The sequence below is a fragment of the Rhinolophus ferrumequinum genome, chromosome 28 (assembly GCF_004115265.2).
Source record: "Rhinolophus ferrumequinum isolate MPI-CBG mRhiFer1 chromosome 28, mRhiFer1_v1.p, whole genome shotgun sequence".
Taxonomy (NCBI): domain Eukaryota; kingdom Metazoa; phylum Chordata; class Mammalia; order Chiroptera; family Rhinolophidae; genus Rhinolophus; species Rhinolophus ferrumequinum.
The window spans coordinates 12928918-12947588 of NC_046311.1; the positions used below are offsets into that span (position 1 = coordinate 12928918).

Below are 18671 nucleotides of genomic sequence, written 5' to 3' on the forward strand. Positions count from 1 at the left end.
AGGAGCGGCATGCAGGAAAGAATCACACAGGCCTTCCTCACGTTAAGCAATACATGCCTTCCGATAAAACTGCCTGAACCCAGTCATATTTTAAAGGCCCTGGGAGAACTTGCTGGAATGAATGATTTCACAAGTCTCTAGGTAAAGCTTAAAAAACCTACAGCACTTTTTTCATAGTGACCCATCCTTCTAATTCATACCCCTGCTTCTATTTGTCGTGCAGCCTTCCAAGTGACAGGCTTTATAAGGCAGGGCAGACCTACTGACGTGCAGCCAGCCCTGTAGGCAGCACGCGACACAGCACTTCCCCCGAAACTGTTCTGAGGACGCTCCATGTTCAAAGACCACGGGGAGATCAGAGTGTGACTGCACGCGTATTTGGAGATAAGGCCTTTAAAGAGGTGATTAAGCTAAAATGAGGCCACATGGATGGGCCTCAACCCCTGTGACTGGTGTCCCCTATAAGAAGTGGAAATTCAGACCGCGGGACGACCATGTGAAGACACAGGGAGAGGCAGCCATTTGCAAGCCGAGGAGAGAGGCCTCAGAAGAAACCAACCCTGCTGACACTTGATCTTGGACTTCCAGCCTCCAGAACTGAGACAAAATAAGTTTCTATTGGGTAAAAAAAAAAGGAATGGAAAGAACACACACACACGTACACGTACACACACAGGCACTCACACACACACATGTACACACACATACATGCACACATGTACATGCACAAGGCACTCACACACCCTCATGCACACACACATACATGTACACACACATACATGCACACACAGGCACTCACACACACACGTACACACACATACATGCACACACACGTACATGCACACAGGCACTCACACACCCTCATGCACACACACATACATGTACACACACATACATGCACACACAGGCACTCACACACCCTCATGTACACACACATGCATGTACACACACGTACATGCACACACAGGCACTCACAGACCCTCATGTACACACACATGCATGTACACACACGTACATGCACACACAGGCACTCACACACCCTCATGTACACACACATACATGCACACACACGTACATGCACACATAGGCACTCACACACCCTCATGTACACACACATGCACACACACGTACATGCACACACAGGCACTCACACACCCTCATGTACACACACATACATGCACACACACATACATGCACACACGGCACTCACACACCCTCATGTACACACACATACATGTACACACACGTACATGCACACACAGGCACTCACACACCCTCACATACACACACATACATGCACACAAGGCACTCACACACCCTCATGCACACACACATACATGTACACACACGTACATGCACACACAGGCACTCACACACACAGGTACACACACATACATGCACACACATGTACAGGCACTCACACACACTCATGTACACACACACAGGTACACACACATACATGCACACACGTACATGCACACAGGCTCTCACACACATGTACACACATACATGCACACACACACGTACATGCACACAAGGCACTCACACACCCTCATGTACACACACATACATGTACACACATACATACACACACGTACATGCGCTCACACACCCTCATGTACACACACATACATGCACACACACATACATGCACATACATCAGTACAAGAAGTCAGAGATCGCCCAGCCTGCCGGTGCTGTCTGGAAGAGGGCAGGGGAGCTGAACACGCTGGCCCACTTCTGTTTATCAAGCAGTAACTAGCGTATTTTGCCTTCAGCAAACGGATGGTAACGTGAGAGCAATGGACAGTGGCGAGCACAATGAGAGTGCAGCTTCCTCTGTGTGACAAATAGGCCTCCCCAGTGCATTTGCTCATTAATCCTGAGTTTACTGTGGTAAATCCACAGAGAACGGTTTCTCTGTTTCTTTCCCACTGAAACTATAGTACATTCTGTTCTACCAGCAGCCATTCGGGGCCAAGTGAAGTTCCGACCGTTGTTTAGAAATGTTTCCAACCTGAGAGGTCTCTGTCAACTCTCATTACCGCCTAAGACAGCCCAGGGCTGTGAAATCTCTCGCTGTGCTCTCACGGCCACCTCATTCTGTGAACCCCAGGCAGCTGTGGCCTGCCAACAGGTCAAGGCACACAGACGTCCCTGTCACATGAAGTGCCTGGAGACCAGCGTGGACAAGCAAAACAAGTCTCCTGGGCCTCCTGTTGGAGCCGTTCTATCTCCTTCTGGAGCGGAAGTGGGTATGTCCTCCACGGAGCCCCACGGCCATGGGAGGAAGCCCGTCCTAGGTCGGGCCTTGCATTAACCATGTCTGTTATTTTCTGATGCTTTGACACTGTGGGGCTTTGCTGACCCTGGAAGGACTGACACCCCCGTACCCCAGAGTTGGCCAATTCCTAGAGAAAGCAAAGAACTCCCCTGTGAGTGCTCCTTTCACGTGCTACCCAACTAGAGCCCACACCCCCAAACACCTCCTTCATGGAGCCCTTACACGTGGGGACACTATTCTCCTGCCCAGAGCCAGGTATGTACCAGACAACTCGGGACAGCCCCTATACCCAGAGTCCTGAAATTATTCAAACTGGCCAGTCCCAAAGCTGCGTAACCAGCCTGCCTCCTCCTTCCTGCAGAAACCACAAGAAGGTGTCAGCTCCCTGTCTCCTGACCAACGCTGGTGCTTCCCTGTGTGGCTCTGTCATGGTGTGGCATGTCCCCTTTGCTTGGGGACTGTGAGTAACAAACCGTGTTCATGGCCATTGTCTCCTGATCTGTTGGCCTTGCGATCCCTAAATAATGATGAAAATGGTCTTTTAAAACGGGTCACTCTTTCCTAAGCAGGTTCTGCTGATTTTTCAAAGAATGGTAAAACCTGGCAGAGCCTCAGCAGTGATCTAGGGATTTGAAATCTAGATGGACTTCAATGGCAGGGACCAGAGAACAGCAGCACATTGCCCAGGGGCACACAGCAATTCTCTGAGAGTCAGCAGCGTGGAACACCAGGCAGAGCAGCGTGGAACACCAGGCATACTTCTGAGGAGGCGGGGCACCCCAATAGCCACCCTGTATGTGGGGACAGCAAGGAACCCTGAGAGGACGTGCGCTTGTGACAGAGTAAGCCAGCACATGCCTGAACTGGCCTCCAAGGGGACAAGAAGATGGTAAAAATAAGACCATCACACCACAATGAAGATAAGACACTGCCATGAACAAAAGCCACCCAGGAACGTGTCACTTGGACCTGCACATGCTCTGTCCGTGTCTGACTGCCTTTCTCACATGCACCCAAAAGCAAAGCTACTTCTCGCTCAGTGCTTCTGAGGACAAGCGCAGGAATCCCCAGTGTAAGCCAGTCTCGCCTGTCCCCCTGGGGAGGGTGTGGCCACCGAGGGACATGGGGGAGAAGGACCTATGGCCTATCCTAAACATCTCCCCCTTCCCATGGCTGCTGCTTAGGCTGGGGACACTCAGACCCAGCAGGCAGGGGCCTCTGATGAGAGCTAGGGGTGAGGGCTGGGGACCCCCAATATCTGTAGATTACCTGGGGGACACTCAGACCCAGCAGGCAGGGGCCTTTGATGAGAGCTAGGGGTGAGGGCTGGGGACCCCCAATATCTGTAGATTACCTGGGGGACACTCAGACCCAGCAGGCAGGGGCCTTTGATGAGAGCTGGGGTGAGGGCTGGGGACCCCCAATATCTGTAGATTACCTGCTCCTACCTAGTAGCTGCTCTCAGTCACTCAATCCTCCCTGACCCCACAATGCATTTGAAATCCCACTGCACTTGCAAATCACTTGGAGCCTTTGAAGATTAATGGGTAGCTTAACCTGTCCTGAAAATGCCCACAAGCCCAGACTGCTTAATGGAACCACTAATGAGACCGAATTCTGTGACTGGGAATGAACATAATGGACAGATTTATGGGTGGGGATTAATTTGACTGTTATGTACTTAACATTTTCATGTTTATGAAAGAAGAAACATGAGCCAGTTCCCCAATCAACATACAGAACAAAAACACACACAGAAAGCTGGCTGTCGCCGTCCCATTTTCCTTCCCAGAAACAGACTACACATAGGCTGACAAGATGCACGGATTTCGTGAGGCCTGAGCAGGGGAGCTTTTCGGTTTCAAAGCATCTGCCAGGCACAGAGAGGGGGTCCTGGCAGCCTCCAGCTGTCCTGCTCCCCTGCTGCCTGCTCTGTCACTCAGGCTAGGGAGGCTCCTGGAAGAAGCTAGACGCGGGACAAACTGTACTAAAAATGGTGTGTCCTAGGGGATACCTGTCCTGCCGCAGGAAAATGTGTGAACCTTGTGAAGCATCAGTGCAGGTGAGGAACCTGTCCAAGGCCAGTTCCTCCTACAGTTCAAGGGGCAGGGGCGAGGGTATCACTCACCTGGGTGCAGTTGTGTGTTTCCCTGACAGAGCGAGTTCTGCTCAGACCAGTATGGACACTTGGCCCCCCGGACGGCATGTGTCATGGGATACCGGAAGCGGGACCTGAGGCAGTGGCCAGACTCAGCCTCAGCTCACAGTCTGCAAGGTGCCTTTACATGTCTGCAGGTGCCAGCAGGAAGGACTGTGCCCCATGGAGCTCACCCTGGAGGTGAGCTGTGGCAGTGGGTATGGCCAAGTCTGAGAGCTGCTGACCACCAATGCCAGCCAGAAGCAGCTGGGCAAGGAGGAGGAGGCATTGCAGTTTTATAAGGGTTAACAGAGTGAGGGAGGAAAGAAAGGCTAAGAGAGAAGACAGGCTTAGACTGACGACTGTTATGCTTTCTCTCTACCTTCATGTTATTCCCGTTATCAGAGGAAGCTTGAAAAGCATGGCTTGTTCCATTTTAGGCCAGGAGAGAGAAGCAAGGCCAAATTATGTTTGGAAAGAATGTGAATTTGGTCAAGGAAACGAATACACGTGCACATCACGGAAACTTCCTTTCTGCTTCTGTTCCTGCTCACAGGCTTGGTGGCAGCTGTCCTCATCTGGTCACTGCTATGGCCTAGCATCAAAGAGCTACGACTGGAAAGGGACAATCCAAGCTTCAGGTCAGCGAATGGGCTCAACAACAGAATGCAGGGGACAGAGTAAAGAAAGGGTAAGCTGGAAGATGTAACAATAGAAATTGCCCGATCTGAACAATGAAGAGAAAACAGACTAAAAAAAATAAAACGATAACAACAAAATCTCGAAAAAAACGAAGAGAATCTCAGAGACTCATAACAAAAGATCTAACATTTATGTCATTGGAATCCCAGAAGGAGAGGATGAAGATAGGGCTAAAAAAGTACTAGAAGAAATAATGGCTACACTCTATCAAAAGTTGGCAAGACACATAAACCCACAGCTACAATAGGCTTTCCTTCTCCTCTTGAATTTTCTAAATTACATTTCACAATTGAAGCAAAAATTATAATACTGTCTGTAGAGAAATATTTAAGAAAATTATAAACAATGGAGGGTAACAGAATGTAAAGGAAGTAAGGTTTCTATACCTCATTTGAGCTGGTAAAATGACAACACCCAAAGACTGATATTATATAACATAACATAATCACTAAAAAAGCTATATAAGAAATTGACTTTGTAATTTAAAAAAAAATCTCCCAAAAAAGAGATCTTCAGGGCCAAGTGCTTTCCCTGGAGGCCTACTAAAAGTCTGAAAAATTAACAGCAATTCTACCCAATCACTTCTAGGACATAAAAGAGTAGGGAACATGTTCCAATTCATTTACTGAAGCTGGTATTACCCTGAGACCAAAACCAGATAAAGACAGTCCAAAAAAAAAAAAAAAGGAAAGAAAGAAAAAAGAAATTGTAAACCCCAAATCCTTAAGAATATAGATACAAAACCCTTAACAAAATATTAGCAAACAGATTTCAGTACTATGGAAAAAGAAAACACCATGACTAAGTGGGGAATTTTCCCACAGATTCGAGACTGGATCAATATTCAAAGAGCCACCAACATAACCCACCATAATAACGAGTTAAAGAAGCAAAACCACATGACTATACCAGTCAATGAAGAAAAAACAATGACAAAATTCAACACCCATTCATTTAAAAACAAAACAAAACAAAACAAAACAAAACCCCAAAACCCCAAAAACAAAAAACTAGGTATAAATGGAACATAGTTAATTTGCTAAAGAGTATGGACAAACACCCTACAGGTAACATTATACTTGGTGATGAAAGACTGAATGCTGTCTCCTGAAGGTCAGGAACAAGGTAAGCATATCTGCTCTGGGTTAGAGCTCTAGTCAGAGCAATAAGGCAAGAAAAAAAAATGAATGGCATATCGATCAGAAAGAAGAAACCAAACTGCCCCTATTTGCAGATGACATTACCAAGTATCAAATCTCAAGGAATCTACTTCTAGAACTAATAAGTGAGTTCAGAAAAGTTGCAGGATACAAGATCAACACACAAACAACACCCATATTTCTATATATTAACAACGAACACATAAACATGGAAATTCAAAATATGATGCCATGTAAATAGGTTAAAATAAAATGGAACCCTTAGGTGTAAGTCTAACCAAATATGCATAGGACTTGTAAGTGAAAGCTGCATAATGCTGACTGGTGAAAGAAATGAAGATGAGCTAAATAAATGGAGAGACATATCGTGTTCACGATTTGAAAGATATCACTTCTCCTAATTGATATACAAGTTTGACACAACCCCTACCAAGATCCCAGTAAATTTTTTTTGGAGATATTGACAAGATAATGATAACATTTGTATGGAAAGGCAAAAGAACTAGAATAGCTAAGACAACTTTGAAAAAGAAAAGTAACGTGGGAGCAATCAGTCTACCCCATTTCAAATCTTATGTATAGTGACAGTAATCAAGACTATGCAGTGGCAGAGGACAGCACATAGATCAAAGGGACAGACAGAGAACCCAGAAATAAACCCACACAGATACGGCCCACCGATTTGTGACCAAAGTACTAAAGCAACTCAATGGAAGCATAACGGGCATTTCAGCAAATGGAGCTACAACTCGCAGACATCCACAGGCAAACAAAACAAAACCAAAACAAGAATCTTTGACTTAAGCTTCACCCTTTGTACAAAATGAACTCAAAGGAGATCTCTCAAAATGGAATTTGAAATGTAAAACCTAAAACTACAGACCTTTTAGGTAAAAATAGACTAGTCAGGATGCAAGCCAAGGCAAAGAGTTGGACAGCAAGAGTTGGACAGTTAGATGGACAGCAAAAAACATGACCCATAAAAAGAAAAAGTGATAAAGTGGGTTTCATCAAAATTAAACACTTATTTTCTGCCAAAGACCCTGTTAAAGAGGATGAAAAGACAAGCTACGATGTGGGAGAAAAAATTCACAAACAACATAATCATCAAAGGACTAGTAACTAGAATATATAAAGAACTCTCAACGCTCAACAGCTAAAAATCAAACACTTCATTTACAAAATGGGCAAAATGACATGATGAGATGTTTCACTGAAGAGAATGTACCTATAGAGGGCAAATAAGCACATGGAAAGATATCCAACATCACTGGCCTTAGCAAAATGCAAATTAATGGAGATAATCACTACATACCGATCAGAATGGCTTTAAAAACAAAAGAAACAAATCAAACAGTGGTGATACCAAATACTGGCAAGCATGCACAGAAACTGGACGACTCAGACATTGCTAGGGAGAATATAAAATGGTACCGCTTCTCTGGAAAACAATTTGCCAGTTTCTTCTAAAATAAATGTGTAACTATTACACAACCCAGCAATTACACTCCTGAACATAATTCCAAAGAAATGAAGCCTGACCTCACACAAAAACCTATACAAGAATGTTTCTAGGTGCTTTACTTGTAAAAGCCCCAAACTAGAAACAATCCAGATGTCTTTCAACTGGTGAATGGTTAAACCAACTGTGGCACGTCCACTCCATGGAATACTACTTATCAATAAAGAGGTTTCAAGAGAAACCCTCAGTCCATATTTTTACAGAAAATCTCTTGATTTGTAAATTCTTGCTCAAGTTTTAAAAAAATACTTCTGTGGGGCACACGAGCAGGCCAAGGCAGGCTGCGGGCCCCCATGTACAACCTCTGATCAAATTTATTTTACATTTAATAAAAATAAAGATACTCTTCAAATAAAGATACTCTTCAAATATCCATTGTAATATTTACCAAGATTAAACATGTATTAGATCACAAAGAAATTCTCAACAAATTCAAAAAGGCAGAAATTAATTATACAGAACACAGCCTCTGATCCCAATGCAATAAAGTTAAAACTGCTCAACAAAAGGAGCACTAAAAAATTCTATGCAGTTGGAAAAAAATTTTGAATCCCTTATAAATAATTCTTGAGTTAAAGAGAAAAATCAAAGCTGAAATAAAAAATTATTCAGATGTGAATGACAATAAGAACACCGTATAATTAAGCCAGAGGTAGGTAATGAGAGAAAAGCTATAAAATATTTATTTACTTATTAGAGCACATCAAAGTCTGAAAATAAAGAACCAAGCATTCTATTCAAGGATCTATGAAAAAACAACAATATTAAAAATTTAAAAGCTACAGGAAATAATAAACAAAGAATAGCAGAAATCCATGAATTAGAAAATAAAAGAACTCAATCAAAAACATAAAAAATCTAGTTCTCTAAAAAGACCCTATTTTATACGAAATAGCAAATTTTTCATTAGTCTGATCAAGGAAAAAAAGGAGAGCTGCCACAAAAGATTAGGAACAATTAGAGATATAAATAGGGTAGATACATTTTTTTAAATTATGAGAATGGGATATTAAATTTCTATGCTATATATTTGAAAATCTGGAAAAATGGGTGATTTTCTAGGACAATTTAACTACCAACATTTTCTCAAAGAGAAACCTGAATAGACCTAGCCTTTTAAAGAGTCACCATGTCTGATCATATTGATTAATCAGGCTCTACCAACATTTAAAAAAACAGGCATTGTCCACAGTATATGAACGGCTTCAGAGCATACTACAAGATAGCTTTTAGGTTGTTCTAAAAACCCGCATAATTCTGATAGCCAAACAGGACGGGGACATCAAAAACACAGCAACTGCAGTTCAATTCATCTTATAAAACAGATGCAAAACCATACATGAAATATTAACAATTGAATGCAGCAATATAGTAAAGGACCAATACTTATAAATCAAGTAGAATTTATTCCAAGAATGGAAGAAGAATGAAATTTCCAATGCTAGGAAATCTACTACTGCAATTTACTACAGTGAACAGATTAAATAGTAAAACTGAAAAATAATATAATTACCTCAATAGAAGCTTGTAAAAATCCTGTAATAAAACTCACTATCAAACCTCTTAGAAATCTAAGAATATAAAGATTTTTCTTAATTTAATAAAGAGTAACTAACTACAGGAAACCTACAGAAAACGTGTACAAATGTCATAGCACTAGGAACATTCCTGCATAAGTAAGAAATAAAACAACAAAACCTATAAACCACCACGATTTTATTCATCAGGAGTCCCTATACATTGAAATAAGCCATAAAAAAGAAATGAGAGTAATTAAGATTAAAGAGGTACAAACCACCATTATATTTACAGACAGCTTTTATTTACACCTGTCTAGAAAAGCCAGGAGAATAAAAATGAACCATAGAGTTCATTAAGGCGGTCAGATACAAAAAAATCAATATACAAAAATCAATAGTTTTCCTATATCCACTTCAGTAATAACCAATTAGAAATATAATTTTAAAAAGGTCAACCTAGATATAAACCTATCAAGAAATGTATAAGATTGGTACGAAGATAGTGATAAAACTTATTAAAATGATGTCAAAGAAGACCTGAATAAATAAAAACATACCATGTTCCTGGGTGGGAAGACTCAATATTGTAAAGATGTCAATTCTCCCCAATTAATCTATAATTTCCATGCAATCCCAATCAAAATCCCAACTGGAATTTTTATGGAACTTGACAAGCAGATTCTCAAGTTCATCTGAAAGAGAAAATGTGCAAGAATAGCCAAGGAATTTTTGAAAAAGAATCATAAGACGAAATTTGTCCTATCAGGTATCCAAAAAAAAAATCCTATTAAACTATAAGAGGTATTGTTCAGAGATTAAAACAAATAGACTAATGAAACGTAATGGAGAATCCAGTATATCTAGCTGAATTTATATGATAAGGGTGGCATGTGGAAATCACTAAATATTAATTGCGGGAAAAACAAAGTTGGATCTCTCCTTCATACCATGAACAGAGATAAATTCCATATGGATTAAAAAGCTAAACAGAAAAGACAAAACCATAAAGTTTTAAGATGAACTATTCTTATAAAACCAAGTGTTTAGAGGAAATACAGGAGAATAGATTTATTATCTTGGGCTTTTCTAAGCAAGATCCCCACCCAGGAGTCATAAAACAAGACTAAGAAAGCTGACATAATAAAAAATTTTTAAATAGACTTTTATTGAAATATTACATATAGAAAAAGGGCACAAATCATCAATGTATAGCTCTACAACTTAATAAAAAAATTAAAATTTCTCTAAAATGAAAGTTAGGAACTTCTAGTTAAACAGGCAGGAGTACCCCACTCTCCTCTCTGAAAACAATGAGGAGATGTACTTCCCAAGGGTATATAATTTCTCCATACGTTAGGTGACGCACCTGAGGGCCAGGTGACTGGGGCATGGATTGCTGGGGAGTTTTTCCTTTGCCGCACTGAACTGCTTTTACAGCAAAAATGAAAAGCTACCTAAATGTCCATTATTTTAGAAACAGGGCATTCTGAGCAGGAATTCATGCTACCGTGCTTCCCCGAAAATAAGACCTAGCCGGACAATCAGCTCTAATGCGTCTTTGGAGCAAAAAATTAATATAAGACCTGCTATTATTATATTATATTATATTATATTATATTATATTATATTATATTATATTATATTATATTATATTATATTATATTATATTATATTATATTATTATTATATTATGTTATGTTATACCCAGTATTATATTATATTATGTTATATTAATTATACCCAGTCTTATATTAGAGTAAAATAAGACCAGGTCTTATATTACTAATTTTTGCTCCAGAAGACGCATTAGAGCTGACTGTCCAGCTAGGTCTTATTTTCGGGGAAACATGGTAATTCACTGGCCAGGAGAGAAGATCTCTTAGATCTACTGGATGACATACAGGAAGGATCCAGGACTACCCAATGGTGCCTGCAGTTCCACTCTCCAGCCACTCCTCCCCATATGTTAGCATTTACTGGCCTAGAAAGTACCTTTCCTCCTCTCCACTAATCATTAACAATACCCAGAAAGTGACTAGCATGACACCTGTGCAAAAATGCTGCAAGAAATAAGGAAAAGGAGCATACATAGCAAGTGCAAAAAAATGACGAAAAGTAGTATACGCAACCATTTCTCCATAATAATCCAAAATTCAATGACAATATGATTTCTCTCTGAAGCAAGAACTTGAACAGATACAAGGGTTCCATGAAGAGCTAACAAGGCAAAAGAAAGAGGCCCAAGTCTCTTCATCCTCAGGAAAGAAATAGAAGGAAAACAAAATCAAGTAAGTTTAGAAATGAAAGCTGTATTAGAGTTTTTGTTAGGAAAAAAAGACACCGGTAAAATTGCCAGAAATGTGGAGGACAGGCTGGAGAAAAGCTGAGGAAAAAGAAAATGGAAAAAAATTTAAAAAGTTAAATATGATTAGGAAGAGATGTAAGATCAGGAAATAGAAATCCAATATACGGATGAAATGGTACACATGAAGAACAGAACTGAATATATGGAACCATATAAATATTCGAAACCATAATGGAAGAAAATTTGCCTGAAATTCAAAAATACCCAGATAGTTTCAAGTAGACGGAAACCCATGAATGATAGCTATGAAATGGTCCTTACGCAGAGGTGGTCCAGCAAAGCTACTGGAGTCAAGGATAAAGGAAGAATTCTCTCCAAGCCAAAAAGTCAAGTCACGTACAAGGGCCAGAAACCAGGCTGGCCTCCAACTTTTCTAAGCAACACTGACTCCAGAAGACAAATGGACATGTTTATTTACCAAGCCCTGTAATGTAAGGCTGTGATGTACGACACAGATGTACCTCAAGTGCAAAGGCAAGCTCTGGACATTCCCCAAACTCAGGAAGTGTGGCACCAGTTATCTTTTCTTGAAAAAGTTACTCAGTGATGAAATCTGGCGAATTAAAATAAATGAATCAAAATAAATAACTTGGGAAAGGAAAAAGCTGTGCTGAAAAGGATGATGGTGAGCCAAGACAACTGTGAGAATCATAGTGACAGACGGTTAATACTGAACCCTGACAATGTGAAAAAATAAAGAAATAAAACTGAGGTGAAGAGGTGAGAAGAAACTGAAGTGCTAATTACCTAATATGGGAAACACGTAATTAAAAAAATGGTAACCCTGGCTTCTTACAGATTTTCATAATCTTGGGTTTTTTGTCTTTGTTTTTTAAATAAATAAACTCAGAGGGATATTTCAGACAATTCCTCATTCTAATGAAATATTTATGTGAAATTCAGCAATTCTTTCATTTCAATTTGTTTCTTTTTCTACTGAATCCACATGAGTCAAATAAATTAAGCATAAAATTAAACATCAAACAAATAAATAAAATTAAACAGGAAATTAAATCCGACGTTCAGCAATTATTCAGTTTGACTTGGTTTCTCTTGTGTTAAGTTTTCATAAAATTAAACAATATGTTTTACTAAAAACAACTACAATATGATCACATATGAATAAAATAATATTGATCCATCCATCCATTAATCCATCTATCCATCCATCTCTATACATGACTTAAAGATTTTTGTTAGAGTACAGGTTAAGAGGTGGGGCCTGGACTCAGCTTGGTTTGATACTGGGGAATTTAAGCTTTCTGGCCCTCATCTGTAAAATGGGGATAATAGCAGCTTTTACGACATAGTGTTTTGTGGCGACTATATAAAATAATATCCAAAGACCTTAGATCAGTGCCTATTACCTAGCAGGTACTCAGTGAGCAATGGTTACTCCTAGTTTCACCAGGAGCTGGATGATATTTTACCTTCTTCTCCGTATTCTTCTACAGTTTGACAAAACATTACATATATTTTAAAGTAACCTTAACTTATTAGAATGTTCTAGCAAGAATATTATCCTAAAGATCTAATTTGGACAGTTCTACTACTTCTTTCATTTGATTTAATAATTTTAGATTATAAAACATATAAAAATGTGCAATTCTACAAAGAAAGTTGGTAGAAAAAAAATTACTCCATTTGTATAAACATATAGTCAGATTTTTAGGAGCCCATCTGTGGTGATTTTAAACCACATCCACAAATTCTCTGCAACGTTTCCATTCAAATGGTGCAGCAGCCTAATTCCTCTCCCCTTGAGTATATGTTAGGCTTAACGATCTATTTCTAAAAATAAAGTAGGAATGAACGTGGTGGTATGTGACGTCTGAGACTGAGTCATAAAAAAACATTAAGGGACGCTAACCACTATGTTATGGGGACACTCTAAGGACCCTATATAAAGATACTCACGATGAGGAATGGAGGCCTTCTGCCAACAGCCAACAGGGAACTGAGGACTCCATCCAATAGACAAATGAGTGATCCATCTTGGAAGTTGACCCTCCAGCCCCAGTCAAGCTTTCAGACTACAGTCACAGCCAAGAGCTTGACTGCAAACTCATGAGTGACCCTGAGCCAGAATCACTCATCTATCTGTGCTAGATGACAGATGTTTGTTGTTTCAAGTAGCTACACTTTGGAGCAATAGTCGTGCAGTAATAGATAATACACCATCTACTTGGTAAAGAAATATAAAACCACAAGTTTCAGTTCTAATATTAGCAGAGTAGCTTCTATCACACTCCTTTAAAAACAATAATTATACACCCTGGATGAAATATTTATTTAAAAACTTTTAAAACAACTTTTTAAGATCATTGGAAAGCAACCAGAAGAAGGCAGAGGCAGGCAAAGGATTCAAGGGAAAGAAGGGAACGATACTGGATATGATCCAAGTTTATATGACTTCTCCTCCGAGGGAACTCCCCATTTCTCTGGTACAGAGAGGCTAGAACTCCAGCAGGAAAGTGCAATCTTATTCTCCTAGGGAGTCATGGGATAGAGTTTGGGACTGCTACAGCAGCTGGGAATTGAGAGAAATCCCAGAAAAGAGAGAGCTACAGAAGAGGACATATATAAACTCCCCTCAAACACTTGGTTGACCTCTGAACTAAACATGTTTGGGCAAGACTAAAAAGTCCAGGAGGAAAAGAACAGCTGGAGGCTGAATGAGCTAAGCAGATATTTCAGCTGCTGCCCACTGCAGGGGAGTCAATTTGGAGCGTGAGTCTTGTTAACTTAGAGCTCTTGGTAAACATTTCAGTTTTTCCATTGAAACATTAGCAGGGTCACGATCTAACAGTAAAGACTATGCGCTTGGGCTAAAGGAATTTCCCTAAAGCTAAGGGCAAAACAGAGAGATCAACCATTAAAAAAAAAAAAAAAGAATCATTAAGTTTCTACAAGTTAAAACTAAACTGACTGCTAGAACAAAACTCAACAGTACTCAGACAAAGATAAGAGAATCCAGAGTCTTGACAACGTAGCATAAAAATGTCTAATGTACAACTAAAAATTACTAGACATGTGCAAAGAGGAATATGTGACCCGTTGTAAGAAGAAAAATTAATCATTAGAAACATATCCACAAATGACCTAGATATTAGAATTAGTACAAAAGACTTTAAAGTAACTCTTATAAATACGTTAAAGTGTCTAAAATAAAAGATAGGTATCATGCGTGAAGAGAAGGGACAACTCAGGAAAGATTTGGAAACAGTAAAAAAGCCAAATGGAAATCATAGGACAGAAAAACACAACATCTGAAAAGTTTAAAAAAAAAAAAAAATCCATTGGATGGGATTAACACATTGGATACAATAAAATAAAGGATTAGGGAAGCTGAAGGCAGTGCAATAGAAATCATTTAATTTGAAGCACATGGAGAAAAAAAAAGATTTAATAAAAATAAACACAGCCTCGACAACCTTTGAGATAGCTCAAACATTCTAACAACTATAACTGGTGCCCAAGGAGAGGGGAGAGAACACAGAGTTGAAAAAAATATTTGAAGAAATGTTTCCAAATTTTATTTAAACAAAAAAGAACAATACACTAGGAAGCACAGCAAACCCCAAGCTGGATAAATACGAAGAAAATTACACCAAAGGACAAATAGAAAGAAACATATGATAAAAGCAGGCAGAGGAACAAATCACAATAAGGATGACACCTGACTCACCATCAGAAATACTGAGTGCTAGAAGACAATGGAACAACCTCTTTAAAATGCTGAAAGGAAACACGTCACACTAGAATTCTATGCTTAGCAAAATTTACCTCAAAAACAAAGATAAAATAAACACTCTTCCCTATAAAACCTGAGATAATTCCCCACCAGTATGGCTGCACTTCAAGAAATACTACAAGAGATTCTTAGGCTGAAGAAAAATTGGAAGCAGATGGAAATCGAAGCTAGAAAGCAAGGAAGAGCCCTGGGAGTGGGAAATAGATTTCTTTTCATAGGTATTTTAAACGTCAACTATTTAGATTGAAAGTCAGCGTCCTTTTATGTCAAAAGCTATTAAACTACGGATGTGTTAATAAACAGGCTCCACTGCTAACAACTAGAACAAAAAGTCAACTATTTAAAGCAAGAATAAAAACGCATTGCGGTTTGTAGCACACGAAGTCAAACATATAGACACAACAGCACAAAGGATGAGAGTGAGTGTGAATTCAAATACTCTTTTTAGGTTCACGTGTTATACATGAAGCACTGTGATATTAATTCCAGGTAGACTGGATTAATTAGGATATACGTTTTAATCTCCTGATATTTTTTTTAATCTCCTACTATACGGTAAGGTACAGCGCCTGATTCAGCTCCAGAGGCATCTCAGAGAAATTCCCTGGTGCGTGCCTGCACACTTGGAGACGGAAGGCTGCCCTGTCCAGGGGTGGCCTTGGAAGGAGGGGCAGGAAGAAGGGGGTGCTGCCTGCTTGGAGAGGGTGAAGCTGTCACACGGCTGTCACAGGTTCCCTGGGTCAATGCTGGTCTCACCCTACACTCGCATCTCTGTGGTCCCAGCGCATGGTCCCCATTCCTACGTGGCAAGCTCCAGGCTGCAGCCCCTTTGGTTTCCTCAGCACTTTCTGCACTTCCTCCTCCCATGTCTGCCCTCAGGCTGTGCCCTCATGCTGTGTCCTCACTACCTACTTGCCCTGCCACTCCGCCTGTCCCGGTCACTTCAGTACTTGGTCCTGTACTGTCTTTCATGTTGAAACTGTTCAAGAACAGGCTGAGCTCCTGGAGGTCTCAAATTGTGCCTGATTATCTCTCAGTTCTGCCCCTCCGTGGCTAGCACAGCATTATATGTGCAGCTCGTGCTCAAATACATTAAATACATTTACTAAATGCATTAATTAACATTCCTGCTCCCAGGCCTGGGCAGGAGAGATGCTCTCTGCAGAACTCGGGAAACTTGGGTAGACAGTTTTGCACATCTCGTGCAAGTGATGAGAATAAACCACAGTCACGTCACTTTCACTGACCCCTCATCAAGTCCACGGTGCAGGGGTTACCGACCTACCTGACCCCAGAGCCCTCTCCCCCATCTCTTCTCAAACACTGTCTGGGGAGCCTGTTATAATGCAGTCGTGGCTCAGTGGATCTGGGCTGGGTGCTCGGATTCTATATTCCTAACAGCTCCCAGATGACGTCAAGGCTGCCAGTCCAGGGACTTTGGGGAGCAAGGCTCAGACAATCCCAAACGTGGGGTCCATTCCTCACTCAAAGCAGCACAGATCATTTTTGCTTTGCCTCTGAGAGTTTTAGTGGAGGGACAGAGTAGCTCAGCGATTCCCTGCAGGCTTAGCCCTGAGCCAATGCTCTCACACACGGCATCCGACTTCATCGTCACAACAGACCTGGGGGGGCAGCTGTATCGTCACTCTTCCCCCATGGGGGAAGGAACCGAGGTTCAGAGAGGCTACTTCAGTTGTCCAAGGACACACGGCCAGTGGTTGTTGGGAGTGAGAGGGTACACAGGTCAGCCTGGTCTTATAGCTCCTGGGGAGACTTCTCGGGCATCTTCCCTCATCAGAAACTCCAGGAAGAACTTACACATCTCAGTGTAAAAGAACTATCCGTGAAGGAGCGAGGCCAAGTAACAGTCTCCTGATTTGTACTGCAGGACACGCCCTTGGCAACCAATGCTGTCATAGAATCACAGATCCTGGCCACTTCAGAGACTTCCGAGGGAAAGGGCAGGCAGAGAATCCTGATTAAGTCAGAGCTGGGGACCTTCCTTTCAAAACTCAAGAAGTTCTCCAAGGACAGAGTGATTCAGTGATCCCCGGCCCCAGCCTCCCACCTTGTGCTGCCTGTAGCACAGCAGCAGAGATGGCAGTGCCCTTGGCAGGTGGCATCCCAGTGCAGCCATGTGAGTGAGTGTGAGCACCGCCAAGCCAAGACAGTGTCCCAGGGGAGCAGGCAGCGCCCAAAGCTACCTGCGCCATCGAGGACCACACAGGGGCAGTGGCTGGTTTCCAAAAGGCACCGCGGAGCACTTGCTGGTGGTGTGCCAGGTGGTGCCGTCACACCACCCGGTGGTGCGGTCACACTGCCAGGCTGGGGTGGAGAACGGGAAGGCGTGTGGCCCTTTGCTCTACAGCCACCCCAACAAGGGAAGCTTGATGCACAAATGGAGAAGCTAAACAACAGTGCCAGGGACAGCTGGGGTCAGGCAGGTCTCTGTTCTCACAGGGACCTGGGAGAGTTGACCCCTGGGGAACACGATGAGGGGTGCAGCTTGACATGGGGAGCGCTTCATGGAGCCCAGGGGGAACAAGTTGGCCATAGTCATGGGGACTGAACCAAATGGAGAGGTGGGAGAGGCTTTGGGGGTGATGGGAATGCAACGAGCCCCGGGAGGACCGGGCGTGTCTGGGGGCTGCTATGACAAATGTCCTCCAGCCAAAGCTAAGGGGCAGGGGCAGGAGAAGTGGGCTCGCAGGCTGGAGCAGGAGTCGGAACTGAGGACAAGCCTTAGTCCCTGTTGGGGACGTGACCAGGAGCCCCTGTAGGACAGTGAGCAAGGGGGGCCAAAGTGCCTTTTAGGAGGAGTGGTCTAGCTGACTGGTGACTCAGTGGCCAGACTAGCAGGACCATAAGAAAGAAAGAGGGTGACTTTCTGATGGGCCCCAGGATGGCTTTTTAGGCAAAACAGCGAGCGATTCCTCTGCCTCCAGGCCCCAGTCACATGTCTGGGCTGCTTGGCGGTGGCACAGGTGACCTGAGGCTTCAGCCCCAGGGTCTGACACCGCGGGCCGAGGCTGATGGAAGTGAAGCTGCTGACACTTTCAGACAGGGATGCCCTGGACACCCCTCCCCCGGCCCCGTAGCTCCCCGTCTGCACACGCCCGGACCTTACCTCCTATTTTTGCGTTGTACGCTATGCCCACGATGCAGTAGGAGTTGTTGGCGGAGGCGGCAACTTCTCCCGCACAACGAGTGCCGTGTCTGAAGCAAAG

The 18671-nt window shown here is 42.1% G+C and overlaps 1 protein-coding gene across 3 annotated transcripts in view; it reads right to left on the minus strand.

The window, feature by feature from the left end:
* The window catches only part of PCSK6 (proprotein convertase subtilisin/kexin type 6), a 130799-nt gene that overhangs the window by 63658 nt on the left and 48470 nt on the right, over positions 1-18671 (minus strand). For all 3 annotated transcript variants that reach the window (XM_033100069.1, XM_033100068.1, XM_033100070.1), the window contains exon 6: positions 18572-18660. In XM_033100069.1, the coding sequence (XP_032955960.1) occupies positions 18572-18660 (89 nt within the window). The remainder of the gene's footprint in view (positions 1-18571; positions 18661-18671) is intronic.